Genomic DNA, 19,746 nt, shown 5'->3' with positions numbered 1-19,746 from the left:
GAGAATAGAGTGAACTATGTAGATATATTACCCTTAGAGCACCTTATTGGTTAAAAAGGATTTTTAGGTATATTTCATTAAAAAAAAAAAAATTATTCACTAACAATTCTAAAATGTTGGCAAAAAAACCAAAAATACAAGAATTATGTATATGATTATCTCTATCCCCAGACTGCCATCTCGCCTGCTTAGTGATGAGTTCCTAACAGGTATTTTCCTGCTGCATTTTATGTGTCTTCCGTCTTAGTACCTCTTATGCTGTATCGCAATTTTATATCCACCTTTCATCTGTCTTCTCCCATGAGATTTTAAGGACACTGAAAATATCTGAATTATGAACTCGGATTCCCAGACCTTAACCCAAGACTAGGGAAACCCACTTAAGATGTCTCTAAATGCATGAAATTTATATGTGAATAAACCTAGGTATGGAAACAAAAATGATTTTTCTAATAAAAACAGCTTAAAATAAATAGCAGCTCTGGGACTTAGGTCTGGTCTTCTGATTCAAGTTTAGCTTTCAACGTTCAGGAAACCCTGGTGACGTAGTGGTTAAGTGCTACGGCTGCTAAACAAAGGGTCGGCAGTTCAAATCCGCCAGGTGCTCCTTGGAAACTCTGTGGGGCAGTTCTACTCTGTCCTATAGGATTGCTATGAGTCGTTATCAACCCAACCGCACTGGGTTTGGTTTTTTGGTTATTTCAGTGTTCAATTACCTCACCTCATAACATTTTCCTACCTTTTGAATATCAATCAGCTACACATTTTTTTTTTTCTGTTACTTTGACCTCCTGTTCTTTACCCATGCTACACTATCTTCCTTCACTTTTCCTCTAGGACGACTCTACCCTCTACGTATTGTTTAGTTAATGTCTACTGATCTTCTGTCATAACTCAGGTCAGATGTCATTTCCTCAGAGAAAGCATCCTAAACCTATGTTGCAATGTAAATTGCATCAGTCCGTTATTATCCCTTATAGAACATAGGTCATTACTTAAAAAATTTTCACATGCTGCAAATGAAATATTAGATAGGTTTGTTTAATGCCTCTCTTCACAAATAATATTGTGAGCTCATGGGGAGGGAGCTTCCAGCTATGGCAGAGGGATTGTTGTTGTTAGATGTCATCAAGTTGGCTTCAACTCATAGCAACCCAATATATAATAGTACAAAACTCTGTCCTGTCCCACACCACCCTCCTCACAATATGTTTGAGCCCATTGTGGCAGCTACGGTGTCAATCCATTTCATCGAGAGTCTTCTTTTTGGCTAACCCTGTATTTTACCAAGCATGATGTCCCTCTCCAGTGACTTGTCCCCCCTGATAACATATTCAGGGTAAGCAAGACAAAGTTTCACCATCCTGACTCCTAAGGAGAATTCTGGGTGTACTTCATCCAAGACACATCTGCTCATTCTTCTAGCAGTCCCTGGTATATTCAATATTCTTTGTCAACATCATTATTCGTATTTGTCAATTCTTTTTCTGTCTTCCTTATTCATTGTTCAGCTTTCACACACATATGAGGCAATTGAAAATACCATGGCTTGGGTCAGGTCCACTTTAGTGATCAAAGTAGCACCTTTGCTTTTTAAGATTTTTAAAAAAAGATCTTTTGCAGAAGATTTGCCTTATGCAAAATGTCATTTGGGCGTTGATTATCAATCCAAGTAAAATGGCAGAGGGAAGAGATTGGCAGATCTCTTCCCCCAAAATCATGTATATAATTAAAAAAATATTGTCAACCTTTTCAAGACTCTGGAATGTTATCAAAAGAAACAATAATTAACTAGTGTTTCTTCATGAAAAGTTGCTAGACCTCCTCAAAAGAACAGCAGGAGTCTGTGCCATGTGCTATTCTTGCACAGACTATTTAGGTTGCACACAACTCCCACCCTTGCCAGCTCAATTGTCATGGTAGTTCTACCAGGGTGGGAATAACCTGAAATACCAATGCCCTTGCTGCCAGAGAGAACTGATTTGATTTGGTGCAGTTACTAAAAACCTGCAGCAGAGTTGGTATGAAACTTGATCAGAAATTAGAGGGGAAAATCCACAGCACTGCGGGCCCAAGGTTTTTGTCCTTGTTAGGCTGGTCAGAAATTTAATGGGGCAATCTTGTAAATAAGAGAGGCATAAAAGGACCAGATAAGATCTCCACAAACACCAGGCTGACTGGAAGATTATGTGTGTGTGCAGAAGATCTCCAAGGAGACCCAGAGGAAAGTAAAAGCCCAAGCAGATTGAGGAACTGGCTGAACTTGAAATGAGTTCCCCAACCCATATATAGATTCATCAGTAGAAGATGGAAGTCTTATGGATTTGAGATGTTTAAGCATAATCTGCCCAAGTCATTGATAGACCACTAATCTATATAGACACAAGTGCAATCTTTAGCCAGGAAGGCTAAAAAGTAATATGAATAAAAATACTGAATATAAACATCAGTGACTGCACACCACACGGAGGACAGATTTAAGTCTAGCTAAATTACTGAAAAGTAAATGAACAAAACTCCTCAGAAAAAATTCCTACAATATATTTTTCAACAAAATTTAGAAGATGCGCCTGTAAGCTTATAAGACATCATATATGTAGGGGGAAAAAAAGTCAGTCAGTCGAATGTGACTCTGAAACAGACTAAATGATAAATTTAGTGGCAAAAGGATGCAAAGCAGCTGTTACAAACGTGTCACAGTTATTAAGGGAGACAATGTTTAGATAATAAATTTAAACATGATGACAGTGACTTATTAAACAGGGATTCTCAACAGAGAAATAAAAACTATAAAAGTGAATCAAATAACATAACAGTCATCATCTACCTCACTTGAAATACACTTCCTGAAAACCAGGGACCATGTTATCTCACACTTTTTATGTTGCTCCTAGCCTGGCTTGGGCAGTAGTAAGTACTCAGAGATGTTATTTAAGTAGAGACATGTAAAAATACATGAATAAAAGAAGAAATGAATGGGTGTAGGAAGACTGGAACATTCTCTACTGAAGTGTTTTCAATTTGTTTCCCACAGGGCCTTAGAAAGAAAGCTCTGCAATAAATATTAAAATCACCAGTATTAATTAAAAATAGCTCTTACTTATACATCCACTCTCATCCTCCCCAATATAAACATGCTCACACCCACTCACATGCACACAGAGAGCTCTACACACGTATGAGAGTATTCATTTAGTTATTTCTATAACATCATCTCAGCATTAAAAATGGAAAGCTCTCTCTTTTCCATAGAGGTTAACTTGGTTCCCCCATCAGCAGCGGTGTCCCTGATGCTCTGAAATGTCCCATGGGAATATATAACAAACGTTTGCCTTTAAAGGCCCAGGTCAATGGTACAGCGATCAAGGAATTTAGAGGTTGGCCATTGCGCATGTACATTTATCCTAGGATTGTGATGTTTTTTCGGACAAAGCCCTGGACATTGGAGCCGATTGCACCCAGGTAGCTGTTTTTCTGTCCAGAAACTCAGGTATTAAAGAACATGCAAAAGAGGGCTAGAGAAAGGATTTTTTTTTTTTTTGTAGGTTGTAAGATAAAGTGAATAGAGGCTTTGAATGTACATGAAGTGCTCAAAATATTCTTAATAATACAGATTTGATTTATCCACTCAGTTTGAAAGACAGAAGTACTGTGTAGGGTTGGGTTTTCTTGGTAAATGTTTATTTCTCCAATTCTCATATTATAATCAGCGTAACTTATCATGATGCTTATGAAAATTTATGTTATTTTCCTAACCAGATAGGAATCATTAGTTCTGCAGTGGCGCAAGTCAGGTATGAGTCAAACCTATGAGAAAATGGAAAGATGGCTAGAGAATAGTTCTCGACCGTGAGACCAATGGTCAGATTACTCTTGCTGCTTACTTGGCTTCCATTTGTTCCTCAAAATGAGAAATATTTTTCCCTGGTTAATATCTAGAAAGACTTAATTATCAGTATGTTTTATCCATTTTAGACAGCAACACCTACCTGGAGTGATCCACTCTCCTATGGCGAGAAGAATGTGGACCTTAAGGATTGAGAATGTCCAGTGAGGAAAGAAATTTATTGTCTGTGTGCTTAGAAGATGAGGATAGACAACAGATGATATAAAAGTTATATTTTATGAACGGTGATATTTATGTATTGATGTAACTATTTCATTATCTCTGTCCATACCCACAGCATAGTATCAACCAATTTTTCTTACAAGTGAAATTAAATTATGATTCATTGAGATCATTTCAAAGTTGTTCTAGAAAAAAAAATTAATTTAATTTGTGGTTCATACAATATTATTTTGATATAACCTTGCATCTAACTGAGAATATTACAAATGTATTGAGTTGGAATCTAAAATTATTGTAAAACAATAAAGCCAGTTTTAGTAATTAAATCTATAGCTATAAAAAGCTCTCATGATTGCTTTTCTTGCTTCTAAAGAGAATTCTTCTTCTTGAATGTACTTCAAGGAGCTGTACTTCTTCCAAGACAGATTTGTTTGTCCTTGTGACAGTCCGTGGTATATTCAATATTCTTTGCCAGCACCATAATTGAAAGGCATCAATTCTTTTGTGGTCTTCCTTATTCATTGTTCAGCTTTCGCATGCATATAAGGCAAATGAAAGTATCATGGCTTGGGTCACATGCACCTTAGTCCTCATAGTGACTTCCTTGCTTTTTAACACTTTAAAGAGGTCTTTTGTAGCAGATTTGCCCAATGCAATACATCCTTTGATTTCCTGACTGCTGCTTCAATGGGTGTTGTGGATTCAAGTAAAATGAAATCCTTCACAACTTCAACCTTTTTTCCATTTATTATAATGTTGTTTATTGGTTCAGCTATGAGGATTTTTGTTTTCTTTATGTTCAAGTATAATCCACACTGAAGGTATAGCCTTTGATCTTCATCAGTAAATGTTTTAAGTCCTCTTCACTTTCAACAAGCAAGGTTATGTATGGTATCTGCATATCACAGGTTGTTAATAAGTCTTCCTCCAATTTTGATGCCATGTTCTTCTGTAGTCTGGCTTCTGGAATTACTTGCTAAACATACAGATTGAATATGTATGGTAAAAGATATAACCCTGACCCACGCCTTTCCTGACTTTAAACCACACAGTAACCTGTTGTTATGTTTTTATGACTGCATCTTGGTCTATGTACAGGTTCCTCTTGAGTACAATTAAGTGTTCTAAAATTCCCATTCTTTGCAATGTTACCTGTCATTTGTTATGATACATACAGTAGAGTGCGTTTGCATACTCAGTTAAACACAGGTAAACACCTTTTCTGGTATTCTCTGCTTTCATCCAGGATTCATCTGACATCGGCAATAATGCCCCTTGTTTCAGGCCCACTTCTGTATCTGGCTTGAATTTCTAGCAGCTGTCTGTTGATGTACTGCTGCAACTGCTTTTTAATTATCTTCAGCAAAATTTTTCTTGCATGTAATATTAATGATACTGTTCAATAATTTCTGCATTCCGTTGGATCACCCTTCTTTGGAACAGGTGCAAATATGGATCTCTTCCACTAGGTTGGCCAGGTAGCTGCCTTCCAAATGCCTTGGCATAGAGGAATGAGTACTTGCAGCATTGCATCTGTTCGTTGAAACGTCTAAGTTGGTATTCCACCAATTCCTGGAGCTTTGTTTTTTGTCCATGCTTTCAGTGCAGCTTGGACTTCTTCCTTCAGCATTGGTTCCTGGTCATATGTTACGTCCTGAAATGATTGAACGTCAACCAATTCTTCTTGGTATAGTAATTCTGTGTAATCCTTACATCTTTTTTTTTTTTTTTTCCTCATGCTCCTTGAGTTTTTCAATATTTTTGTCCATAAAATTCTTCAACATTGAAACATGAGGCTTGAGTTTTTTTTCTTCAGTTATTTCAGCTTGAGAAAAGCTGAGCTTGTTCTTCCATTTTGGTTTTCTAACTCTAGGCTTTTACACAACTCGTTATAATACTATACTTTGTCTTCTTGAGCTGCTCTTTGAAATCTTCTGTTCAATTCTTTTACTTCATCGTTTCTTCCTTTCACTTTAGCTACTAAATACTTAAGAGCAAGTTTCAGAGTCTCTACTGACACCTATTTTTTTTTTTCCTGTCTTTTTAATAGCCTTTTCCTTTCTTCATGTATGATGTTCTTGATGTCATCCTACACCATTTGTGTTCAGTCTCATCTTTGTCTTTGGTAATTAGTGTTCAATGGGTCAAATCTATTCTTGAAATGGTTTCTAAATTCAGGTGGAATATACTCAAGGTACTACTTTGGCTCTTTTGGACTTCTTTTAATTTTCTTCAGCTTCGACTTGAACTTGCATATTAGCAATTAATGGCCTGTTCCACAGTTGGCCCCTGGCCTTGTTCTGAATAATCATATTGAGCTCCTCCATCATTTTTTTGCACAGATATAGTCGACTGATTCCTGTGTGTTCCATCCTGTGAGTTCCATGTGTATAGTCACCATTTATGTTGTTGAAAAGAGCTATTTCAAGAAATAAGGATTTGGTCTTACAAAATTATATCATGTGATTTCTAGAGTTGTTTCTATCACCAAGGCCGTATTTTCCATCTACTGATGCTTCTTTTTTGTTTCCAAGGCTCACGTTCCAATCATCAGTAATCATCAGTGTATCTTGATTCCATGTTTGATCAGTTTCAGGCTATAGAAATTGGTAAAAATCTTCAATTTTTTCATCTTCAGTATTAGTCTTTGGTGTGTAAATTTTATTAATAATCTTATTAACTGGTCTTCCTTGTAGGTATATCCATATTGGTTTATCTCTGACAGTGTTGTATTTCAAGATAGATCTTGACATGTTCTTTTCGATGATGAATGTGACTTCATTCTTCTTCAGTTTTTCATTCCTGGTGTAGTAGATTATATGATTATCTGATTTAAAATGGCCAATACCAGTCTATTTTAGCATATTAATGCCTAGAATTTTGATCTTCAAACGTTCATTTTATTTTGACAATTTCCAATTTTTCTTGATTCATTTTTCCTACATTCCCCACTCCAATTATTAATGGATGTTTGCAGCTGTTTCTACTTATTTTGAGTCATGCCACATCAGGAAATGAAGGTCCCGAATGCTTTACTCCATCCATGTCATTAAGGTTGATTCGACTTTGAGGAGGTAGCTCTTCCCCAGTCATATTTTCAGTGCTTTCCAACTTTTTTTTTTCCAACTTAAGTGGTTCATCTTCTGGCACTGTATCAGACAATCTTCTGCTGCTGTCTATAAGATTCCCATTGGCCAATAAGAAGTAAAAAGTAAGCACAGTGAATACAAATAGGATATTTTTCTCATATTTAGGGAAGATGGTTTCCAGAATAAAGCATAAGTGATCTAGGAAATATATTCCTTTTTATGAATAGACTCAATGGCAACAGGTTTGTTTTGTTCATGCTTCCCTTAAGGAGCCTTGGTGGTGCAGTGATTAAGTGCTCAGCTGCCCACAGAAAAGTTGTTTGTTCAATCCTACTGGTGACTCCATGAGAGAAAGGTGTGGCAGTCTGCATCTGTAAAGACTTATAGCCTTGGAAACCCTTGTGGGCTGTTCTCCTCTGTCCTGCCAGGTCACTATGAGTCAGAATCGACTTGATAGCAATTTTTCTCCTTTTTTTTTTTCTTTTAATGTTGCTTCCCTTAATTTCTCTACTTGCTTCTGTTGCATGGGTACACAGAGCTTAGAGTTGATTGCTTGGATGTATTGAGAAGGAAATAGAGTAGTGACCGTATTTTTCAGCAACTTGTGACAATTTGGTATACACGAACGAAATATTTATCAAAAATTAATTTAAAAGGTGATCTTACTTTTTTAGTAATCAATGTGTGTGTATATATAGTTTTTAAAATTTCTTTTAATGATATCTTTGAAAGTAGTCTGAAAAATATGATGTATGAAAACATGCACTATGCATATATGAGCCTGATAGAAAGAACCTTGATGGCAATTTTGATCTTCAAGGAAACACTACTCTTACGTAGAAAACCCCTATCATTCTTTTAACCATAATGCAGATTTCTAGAATTGTTTTAGCCTTGCAATTATTAGCTTCAGATCACAATTAATAGGTTAACTAATACAAAGCTAATAAGCTTCTGTATGATTAAATGAATTTAGCAATTTTAAAAACATCTACGTAATACATAACAAAGGGGGAAAAAGTATTTCAGTATTTTTTATTATTTTGGTTTATTTTAATAAAATTTATTAAACCTGAAGAAAAAAACATTTTGATACAATCAGCTTTAACTGCACTGAGTCAAGCCTTTCATGTACTATTTCTCAAAGTGATCTCGATCAACGTTTTCTTGCTTTGATTTCTACTTTACCTTACATTAATATTTTCTCTCAAAATCTTAGGTATATTCTTGATGTGTTTGATATGTTTTCTGTTTAGTCAGAAAACATTTGTCCATACTTTGAGTGTGGTTTTCTATCTTATCTTTGTCTTCTTTTACCTCAAAAAACATATTTTACGTGAACTCATGGAAATATTGAAAGGGGAAGACACCAGATCCACAAAAGGTGATTTAACACAATGAATAGGTGAAGGGGAATTTTTGCATCAAAATTATGCAACAGCTAAGGGAGTAGTACTTTTCAGAGAAGCAGGAGGACAGAAGCTCCCCAGAAGGAAGATAGATGGTATCGGTGAGGACAAGAATCGATGTGTTTAACTGTCAAGTAAATAACAGTAAGAAAACGTTTCACAATTTTGACAGAGAGTTAAAATATTTTGAGATAAGTACATAAAATACTAAGCATAAATAAAAGAAATTATTAATCAAAATGAAATCTATTGAATGAGGAAGAAAATATTTTGTGACTCAGCAAGTGACAATACCTATATGACTATAAAATGTAAACATTAATGTAAACAAAAATATTTCAACTGACATACCAAGAAAAAGCACTGTAGGCATATTATTTAGAAATACAGATGTAAGAGCTGGCCTTCAGTTGCTGTCAGGTCAATTCCAACTCAAGGTGACCCCACGTATGTGAGAGCAGAACTGTGCTTCACAGGGTTTTCAACGGCTGACTGTTTTATGAAGTGATCTCTAGGACTTTCTTCTGAGACAGTTCTGGGTAGACTTGAACCACTAACTTTTCAGTTAGCAGCCGAGCTCATTAATCATTTGCACTACCAAGAGACTCCAAAAGGTAGTATGCAGCTAAAATATCTGAAAGTAACTGACTGTGGGGAGCTGGACTTTAAAAGCTGGAGTATGGGAGCAGATATTTGCTTTTCATTACTATCCTTTTGGAACTTTTTGACTTTCTTTGAAAAGAATTTGAAAAAATAATTTAAAAAAGTTTAAAAAATGGTACAGTTTTGTGTCGAATGCACAACTCAGAAATTAAGAAGCCTCTTGCCTACAGTGCCTCCATTTACTCAGTTGTAAAGTGCCTGATTAATAATAATACTCTCTGGGCTTGTAAAAAAAAATTTTTTGGGGGGGGGCTTGTGGTGATGATTACATGAATTAATGTCTGTAAAACACTTAGTACAATGCCTGTTATATATTAAGCTTGAATGCAAACCATAGGAACCCTGGTGGTGCAGTGGTTAGAGCCCAGGCTGCTAACCAAAATGTGGGCAGTTCAAATCCACCAGCTGCTCCTTGGAAACTGTATGGGGCAGTTCTACTCTGTCCTACAGGGTCACTATGAGTTGGAATCGACTTGATGGTAGCAGATTTTTTTTCTTTTTAAGTATGATGCATTAAGAAAAATAAAAATATCCATATCATTATCTGTTGGGTTACCGATGAGATGATCAATGAGCTTTTCCTCAAGAAAACTACCAAAGGGAGAAGTGTTTATTTATTAACATTTAAATTAGACATCACAACAACATCATCAGAAACAACATAACATTATACTTGATTACAAATCTATGAAGATCGAATCTATGTTTTTGTGTTAAAAATAATGTAGATATAATATGATTGAAACTGTGACATTATTATCATTATTATTGAATGCTGTCAAGTTGATTGTCAACTCATACTCACCCCACAAGGTTTTCTAGGCTGTTTTCTTTATGTTATGGAACCCTAGTGGCACAGTGGCTAAGCATTTCCTGCTAACTGAAAGGTTGATGGTTCCAACCCACAGATCACTCCACAGGAGAAACGTGTCAGTTTGCTTCCATAAGGATATGCTACCTTGGAACCTTATGAAGCAGTTCTACTTTGTACTGTAGAGTCACTATGAGTAGGAATCAGTTTGATAGCAATGGGTTTGGTTTTTTCTAATCATCCTGCGAGCAGATCCTCAGGTCTTTTCCGGAGAAGCTTCGAGGTGGGTTTGAACAGACAACCTTTTGATTAGCATCCGAATGCTTAACTATTGTGTTACCAGGGCTCCTTATCTGTGACTTAACCACCAACAGCTAAACCCATTGCCATCGAGTATATTCCTGTGACATAGAAACCTGTTGCCGTCAGGTTGATTTGACACTGTTAAATATGTATTTGTGGAATAAATCGATAAATTAATGAATTAACAAAGAACACATACTTCATTTATACTATCCTTAAGTAAATATTCCCTGACATTAAAAAAAATGGTTATTTTTATATCAAAATGCAACATTTAACAGATGGGGAGAGAGAGAGAGTCTATGAATTGATTTTTTTTTCTTCTTTTCCTAATCTAAAAGGATTACAAAAACAAAAACTGATTAGCTGCTTAACTATCATACCAGCCTGATCGTGTTAATGCTGAACCAAACAGACGTGACCCCAACTTCATTCATTTTCAGAGGGATCCCAGGACTAGAGGACATGCATATCTGGATTTCCTTCCCATTCTGCTCCATGTATGTTGTGGCTATTGTAGGCAATTGTGGACTCCTCTACCTTATCCGCTACGAGGACTCCCTGCACAGGTCCATGTACTACTTCTTGGCCATGCTTTCCCTAACTGACATTGTCGTGTCCACTAGTATAATCCCTAAAGCTCTCTGCATCTTCTGGTTCCATCTCCAGGAGATCAGCTTTAATGAATGTCTGGTTCAGATGTTCTTCATTCACACCTTCACAGGGATGGAATCTGGGGTGCTCATGCTTATGGCCTTGGACCGATATGTGGCCATCTGCTACCCACTGCGCTATGCAACCATTCTCACCAATCCTGTCATTGTAAAGGCTGGGCTTGCCACTTTTCTGAGAGCAGTGTTTCTCATCATTCCCTTGATTTTCCTCACTAAGCGCCTACCCTATTGCAGAGGCAACATAATACACCATACCTACTGTGACCAGTTGTCTGTAGCCAAGTTATCCTGTGGAAATATCAAGGCCAATGTTGTCTATGGCTTAATGGCTGCTTTCCTGATTGGAGGTTTTGATATTTTGTGCATCACAATTTCCTACACCATGATCCTCCGGGTGGTGGTCAGCCTTTCATCAGGAGATGCTCGGCAGAAGACCTTTAGCACCTGCACTGCCCATATTTGTGCTATTGTTTTCACCTACAGTCCGGCTTTCTTCTGCTTCTTTTTTAACTGCTTTGGAAGCCATAAAATCCCTCCATCTTGCCACATCATTGTGGCCAATCTGTATCTTCTCCTGCCTCCCACTATGAACCCTATTGTCTATGGGGTGAAAACCAAGCAGATACGAGACTGTGTTCTAAGGATTCTTTCAGCTTCTAAGGACACCAAACCCCTCAGTACATGAAAGAGACAATTTTCAGGGAAGAGAAGGAAAGGAAATATAATGAACGCAATGCCTCTGTCTGCTGTTTAGCCAGGAGCCAATGATGCCTCTGAGTACAGTTTGTCCTTGATGAGGGAAGGTGTTGAGTGGTGCACTTTTCTTATGTCTTCAAAATTCCAACATTGCTGGAATGCCCACCACCCTCACTATGCAGGTTTACTTCCTCTCTCCTGTGAAGGACTGATTTCATTATTAACCCTAGTTTCCATGAACAAAAACCTAGTGGGAAGCTGAGAAAATTACAGAGAGAAATGAATAAAGTAGGAGATAATCTGCAGCCAGGTGCCACTTTGTTTTATTTTCAAATAGCGATAGCATCTTAAAAGTTGGAACATGGCCATCAGGCACAACGATTGGTCTCTATTCACCTGGAACAACAGAGGAATAAAGGGACTCGGGAATAGGAGGAGGATGTAGACGTGTGGCTAATTGCTTCCATGAACAAGTGCCTCCTCTGCCATGAGGCCAGAACAGGATAGTGCCCAGATATCATTACTGAACATTTTGATCAAAGATTATATAGATGAATCCTGATCTGGAGCTATAGAGGTTGGATGAACCCCTGAAACCATTGCCCTGAGATATTCTTTAAACCTGGAACTGAAAATTACCCCCTGAAGTCTTCTTAAAACCCAGCAATTAAAAAAAAAAAAAATTACCACCAAGTTGATTCCGACTCATAGCAACCCTATCGGACACATTAGAACTGCTCCATAGGGTTTCCAAAGAGCACCTGTTAGATTCAGACTTCAGACCTTTTGGTTAGCAGCTGTAGCTCATAACCATTACACCACCAGGGTTTCCTAAAAACCAAACACTAGCTTAGCTTAACAATAAAGAATGTCTGGCTTGAGTATCATGCTCTTTTAAGATCTATCTACACTCCCCCTACAAGATATTTTTGTAAGCGCCACCACGCCAGCTTTTTTACATGTTGCTGCAAAAAAAAAATTAGCACAGAGAGCTTATAAAAATACCTCAAGGGGGGAGGGAGTGATTGGCAAAGAAACATATTAGGCATGCATTATTTGTGTAAAAATACAGTATATGGAATCAAATTGACAGCAGCAACTCAAAAGATTTGATAGAAAACTTAAGAGGCAGTGAGTTTATGTTAATGGGGGAGGAACAACTCAGAAAAAGGGGATGAGATTGGTTGTACAACTCGAATATAATCAATGTCACTGAAGCTCTAATTGTTCCTTTTCTATTATTACATCTTGTTTACCAATATGGGTTTGTGTTAATCTGTGCCTATATCTATATCTCACTATATATTTATTATTGACAACTATATGCATTTGTATCCATGTTTTTTATATTGACTAGGCTATTTGTAAATATTTTCTGTTCAAAATAAACCTTATAGACAGTTAAAAATGAGGTTGATATTTATCTGAATTTATGAATTCACCATAATTTGTGGAAATTTGACATCTGTATAATGTTGTAACCATACCTGTGAATATATGTTGACAGACACTGTGCCATGAGAGTTAAGAGCAAGCCCTCTAGCAGCAGATTGCTACTTCTTAATTAAGTGACTTTGAACAAAGCACTAGAATTATCCATGCTTAAGTTATCTGTAGTTTTTTCATCTATATAATGGAGACCATTATGGTACCTCCCAGAAGCAGTTGTTTTTTGATAGATATAGAGATGATATGGATGTTGATAGATAAAAATTTTAGTGCCTGAAACAATGAGCGTTCAGTAGTCTACCATACTATTTTTATATTTATTCATGTCTTCCTATGTTTTTTTAAAGTTTTTGAAATTTTATAGATAAATATATTTACATTTACCTTTTGATTCGTTTCTATATTCTATATACATCATTTTTTGCTATTGTAACTGCGATTTTATTCCTATTATCTCTTCTCCTAGATCAGCGCTAGAGGAGAGTAACATTACTGCTTATTCTAAATTGATGTTCTTTCCACCTACTCTGTCCCTCTTTTTTATTCCAACTCTCTTGGTGCTGTTTATAGATCACGCATTATTAGAAAATAGTGAAAGTTTTATTTCTCTCTTTTCTAATGGTATTCTACTGGTGTATTGTTTTTTTTCTCTTTACCACTAGTATGTGGTGATAATAGATATACATGTTTTGCTGTTGATGTTAAAAAGATTGAGTTTAAACTATTTTATTTGAGTATTACACAAGCTGTGTCTTTTTGGTATATGTGTTTTACCAAATTAAAAATATTCATTCTCTGTTTCATGAGTGTTTTTTAATTGTACGTAGTTATAATAGAACACTACAAAATTCTTTTCTACAAATAATAAAATAGTTCGTTGCTTCAGTGTTTAAAATTTACAGCAAATGAATAAGTCTAAACATAGTTAAATGTTCACTAAATGTTCATTGGTTGAGTGTTTTTGTGTGACTAAATGGACGGACCTTTTATATTGACCTTTCATATGTGAGTAAAACTAATCAAAAGCGTAGAAAGTTCATTGCTTGCAAAGAGCATATTTTAAGTTTTTTGCAAGCCTATATTTGCTGACAAAGATCAAAGACTGCAGCCTTCAGTATGGATTGCCCATCAACATAAAGAAAACTGGGCCAATAAGCAACAACATGATAAGTGGAGAAAAGACTGAAGTTGTCAAGGATTTCATTTTACTTGGATCTACAATCAATGCCCATGGAAGCAGCAATCAAGAGACCAGATGATATATCGCTTTGGGAAAATCTGCTGAAAAAGACCTCTTTAAAGTGTTGAAAAGTAATGATGTCAATTTGAGAAGTAAGGTGCACCTGACCTAAGTCATGGTATTTTTAATTGCCTCATATGCTTGAGAAACCTGAACAATGAATAAAGAAGGCCAAAGAGGAATTGACGCCTTTGAGTTTTGGCTTTAGCAAAGAATATTGAATGGACTGCCAGAAAAACAAATAAATCTGTCCCAAAAGAAGTACAGTCAGAATGTTCCTTGGAAGAAAGGATGGTGAGGCTTTGTCTCACATACTTTGGACATGTTATCAGGAAGGATCAGTTCTTGGAGAAGGACATCATGCTTGGTAAAGTGGAGGGTTATTGAAAAAGAGAAAGACCATCAAGGAGATAGATTAACACAGTGGCTGCAACAATGGGCTCAAGATAGCAACAATTGTGAGGATGGTGCAGGAATGGGCAATGTTTTGTTCTGTCATTAGGGTCGCTATGAGTCAGAGCCGACTTGGCAGCACTTAACGTCAGATTATTTATTGACATCTATGATGTATGACCCACAGGTGTCTGTCAGTTTGTCGTACTGTGGGGGCTTGTGTGTTGCTGTGATGCTGGAAGCTATGCCACTGGTATTCAGATAACAGCAGGGTCACTCATGGAGGACAGGTTTCAGCTGAGCTTCCAGACTAAGACAGACTAGGAAGAAGGACCCAGCAGTCTACTTCTGAAAAGCATTAGCCAGTGAAAACCTTATGAATAGCAGTGGAACATTGTCTGATATAGTGCTGGAAGATGAGCCCCCCCAGGTTGGAAGGCACTCAAAAGATGACTGGGGAAGAACTGTCTCCTCAAAGTAGAGTCAACCTTAATGACGTGGATGGGGTAAAGCTTTCAGGACCTTCATTCGCTGATGTGGCATGACTCAAAATGAGAAGAAACAGCTGCAAACATCCATTAATAATCAGAACCTGAAATGTATGAAGTATGAATCTAGGAAAATTGGAAATCGTCAAAAATGAAACAGAATGCATAAACATCAATATCCTAGGCATTAGTGAGCTGAAATGGACTGGTATTGGCCATTTTGAATTGGACAATCATATAGTCTACTATGCTGGGAATGACAACTCGGAGAGGAATGGTGTTGCGTTCATCGTCAAAAAGAACATTTCAAAATCTATCCTGAAGTACAACACTGCCAGTGATAGGATAATATCCATATGCCTACAAGGAAGACGAGTTAATAGGACTAGTATTCAAATTTACACACCAATCGCTAGGGCTAAAGCTGAAGGAATAGAAGATTTTATCAGCTGCTGCAGTCTGGAATGGATCAAATATGCAATCAAGAAGCATTGATAATTACTGGTGATTGATATGTGAAAGTTGGAAACAAAGAAGAAGGATCAGTAGTTGGAAAATATGGCCTTGGTGATAGAAATAATGCTGGAGATCCAAAGATAGAATTTTGCAAGACCAGCGACTTCTTCATTGCAAATATCTTCTTTCACCAACATAAACGGTGACTAGACACATGGACCTTGCCAGATGGAACACACAGAAATCAAATTGACTACATCTGTGGAAAGAGATGATGGAAAAGCTCATCAGTCAGAGCAAGGCCAGGGGCCGACTGTGGAACAGACCATCGATTGCTCATATGCATATTCAAGCTGAAACTGAAGAAAATCAGAGGAAGTCCACGAGAGCCGAAATATAGCCTTGAGTATATCCCACCTGAATTTAGAGACCATCTCCAGAATAGATTTGATGCATTGAACACTAGTGACTAAAGACCAGACAAGTTGTGGAATGACATCAAGGACATCATCCATGAAGAAAGCAAGAGGTCACTGAAAAGACGGGAAAGAAAGAAAAGACCAAGGTGGATGTCACAGGAGACTGAAACCTGTTCTTGAGTATCGAGGAGCTAAAGCAAAAGGAAGAATTGATGAAGTAAAAGAATTGAAGAGAAGATTTCAAAGGGCCTCTTGAGAAGACAAAATAAAGTATTATAATGACGTGTGCAAAAAGCTAGAGATCAAAAACCAAAAGGTAAGAACACGCTCGGCGTTTCTCAAGCTGAAAGAACTTAAGAAAAAATTCAAGCCTCGAGTTGCAGTAGTGAAGGATTCCATGGGGGAAAATATTAAATGATGCAGGAAACATCAAAAGAAGATGGAAGGAATACACAGAGTCATTATACCCAAAAGATTTAGTCGATATTCAACCATTTCAAGAGGTGGCGTATGACCAGGAGCCAATGGTACTGAAGGAAGAAGTCCAAGCTGCTCTGAAGGCATTGGCAAAAAAACAAGGCTCCAGGAGTTGATGGAATATCAATTGAGACGTTTCAACAAAGACATGCAGCACTGGAGGTGCTCACTCGTCTATGCCAAGAAATATGGAAGACAGCTTCCTGGCCAACTGACTGGAAGAGATCCATATTTATGCCTATTCCCAAGAAAGATGATTCAACCAAATGTAGAAATTATAGAACAATATCATTAATATCACATGCAAGCAAAATTTTGCTGAAGATAATTCAAAAATGGCTGCAGCAGTATATCGACAGGGAACTGTCAGAAATTCAGGCTGGCTTCAGAAGAGGACGTGGAACCAGGGATATCATTGCTGATGTCAGATGGACCCTGGCTGAAAGCAGAGAATACGAGAAGGATGTTTACCTGTGTTTTATTGATTATGCAAAGGCATTTGACAGTGTGGATCATAACAAACTATGGATAACACTGCAAAGAATGGGAATTCCAGAACAATTAATTGTGCTCATGAGGAAACTTTACATGGATCAAGATGCAGTTGTTCAGACAGAACAAGGGGATACTGATTGGTTTAAAGTCAGGAAAGGTGTGTGTCAGGGTTGTATTCTTTCACCACATCTATTTAATCTGTATGCTGAACAAACAACATGAGAACCTGGACTATATGAAGAAGAACAGGGCATCAAGATTGGAGGAAGGCTCATTATCAACCTGCGTTATGCAGATGACACAACCTTGCTGGCTGAAAGTGAAGAGGCCTTGAAGCACTTACTAATGAAGATCAAAGACCACAGCCTTCAGTATGGATTACATCTCAACATAAAGAAAACAAAAATCCTCACAACTGGACCAATGACCAACATCATGATAAATGGAGAAAAGATTGAAGTTGTCAAGGATTTCATTTTACTTGGATCCACAATCAACAGCCATGGAAGCAGCCATCAAGAAATCAAAAGACGCATTGCACTGGGCAAATCTGCTGCCAAGGACCTCTTCGAAGTGTTGAAGAGCAAAGATGTCACCCTGAAGATTAAGGTGCGCATGACCCAAGCCATGGTATTTTCAATCACTTCATATGCATGTGAAAGCTGGACAATGAATAAGGAAAACCGAAGAAGAGTTGATGCCTTTGAATTGTGGTGGTGGCGAAGAATATTGAATATACCATGGACTGCCAAAACAACGAACAAATCTGTCTTAGAAGTATGACCAGAATGCTCCTTAGAAGCAAGGATGGCGAGACTGCGTCTTACATACTTTGGACACGTTGTCAGGAGGCATCAGTCCCTGGAGAAGGGCATCATGTTTGGCAGAGTACAGGGTCAGCGGAAAGAGGAAGACCCTCCACAAGGTGGATTGACACAGTGGCTGCAACAATGAGCTCAAGCATAACAACGATTGTAAGGATCGCGCAGGACCGGGCAGTGTTTTGTTCTGTTGTGCATAGATAGGGCCACTATGAGTCAGAACTGACTCGATGGCACCTAACGACAACAACATGAAGTATGAAACATTTTGCTAAACACTGAAGACACAAATTTGAATAAGGTGAACCCCTGTACTCAGAGATTTTACAACTGTGCAGGGGGAGGGAGGCGGGTAAAGGTGAAATGAAAAAAGGGGAAAGGCTTAAATAATTAGGCAGTATTAATATTGTTAGCAGTGAGAACTGTATAAACAGAGGTTTGTTAGAGAAATGGAATTTGAGATAGACCACAAAATAAAGCAAAATATGACCAGTAGAGATTTTAATCTAGTCACAGAAATCACAAAACCTTGGGGTTTTTGGTATAGATGGAGTCAATGGGAAATAGTGAGCACGTGAATTCAAAGTGCAGTACTACCACTTACTAACTCTGTGACATCACACAAGCTTCTTAACTTTTATGTGCCTCAGTTTCCCCATCTATAAAATAGAATAAATAATTGTACCTAACACAATGGGAGTTATTATGAGGATAATTTTTAAAAAATATGTAACACCCTTAAAATAATTTATGGTATGTAGTAAGTACTGTGTAACTGTTAGCTATTTTTATTATGGAATGAGTAAAATACTTCTAAATCTTACTAGCATAAAGTGAGTTTATCTGTCATTTGTGACAAGTGGTTTGGAAAGGTGTGTTGTGGATACTTTATGCTAATAAAATATGTATTCGTAGTGATAAAAAAAATGATAAGTTTAAAAAAAGAAATATTGAAAAATCACATGGTTTTCTGGGATGGTGTTTGTGTGAGGTGGAGGATAAGACTGCGTTGGTTAATTAAACTCTTCCAAAAGACCATTCCTGGGGTTACCCACAAAGAATCAAGTCACCCTGAAGCCTACCACAGAGCTAAGAGCATCTTTTCTTCCCTTTCTGTAATGGGGCTCAGCCTACTCAAACAAAATGAAGCATGATGCAAGGATTCCAAGTTTCTTTTCTCTCGTGGTTTATCAATCACTTAATATCATTTGATATCTAGAGCTCACCAAACCAGTTGTTTTCTGAGTGTCTTCTGTTACTCAAAATTAGACAGGTACTGGAGACACAAGTTAAGAAAAAATGGTTACGAAATTTCTGCATTTGCATTTGCAAAACTGGTAAGTATAGAGAGAAGCCATATATACATATTTTTTTCTTCAAAATATTTTCCAGAAGATTCTCCTTAAAGAGAAGGCTACTTAGACATTTGTACCCATGTTTTTCATACCTACATTTAATAAGACCCAGCTTAACCATTGTCAAATTAGGATGTTAGCTTAATAATATGATTTGAGTATTTGTCCCTAATTATATCCACCCCCTGGGTTTGACTGTCCTCAGGCTGACACAGGTTTTGTGGCTTTGGGGATTTGGCTTTCTCTCCAGCACAGCTGATCCCTGAATTTCTCTGCGCTGGTCATAAAAAGCTAGAGTCCATCTGCAGTAGGTGTCAACCAGCTCCTGGTATACGAAGATTGCTGCTCAAGACTGGATGACCTTGCTCCCTGACAGGCTGCAGTAAGTACACAGTCGGGCTGAGGCCAGTCTTTTCAACCTTCTGCAGAGATTTGGAGA

General features: G+C 37.4%; 1 protein-coding gene across 1 annotated transcript; it reads left to right on the top strand.

Moving 5' to 3' along the window:
- The first annotated feature begins 10,256 nt into the window (after positions 1–10,256).
- LOC100658460 (olfactory receptor 52N4-like) lies at positions 10,257–11,703 on the top strand. The gene has a single exon (XM_010602298.3). It carries the CDS (start codon positions 10,744–10,746, stop codon positions 11,701–11,703), a length of 960 nt encoding a protein of 319 aa, XP_010600600.2. The 5' UTR covers positions 10,257–10,743.
- The last annotated feature ends 8,043 nt before the right edge of the window (positions 11,704–19,746 follow it).

The sequence above is a fragment of the Loxodonta africana genome, chromosome 7 (genome assembly GCF_030014295.1).
Source record: "Loxodonta africana isolate mLoxAfr1 chromosome 7, mLoxAfr1.hap2, whole genome shotgun sequence".
In the NCBI taxonomy this organism is placed as follows: Eukaryota; Metazoa; Chordata; class Mammalia; order Proboscidea; family Elephantidae; genus Loxodonta; species Loxodonta africana.
The sequence above is the reverse complement of the archived record's forward strand: the minus strand, read 5'-3'. Positions and strand labels throughout refer to the sequence as shown.

Bases quoted from the DNA above. Each gene is read 5' to 3' on its own strand.
- LOC100658460 (XM_010602298.3), top strand. From the start codon at position 10,744: ATGCTGAACCAAACAGACGTGACCCCAACTTCATTCATTTTCAGAGGG.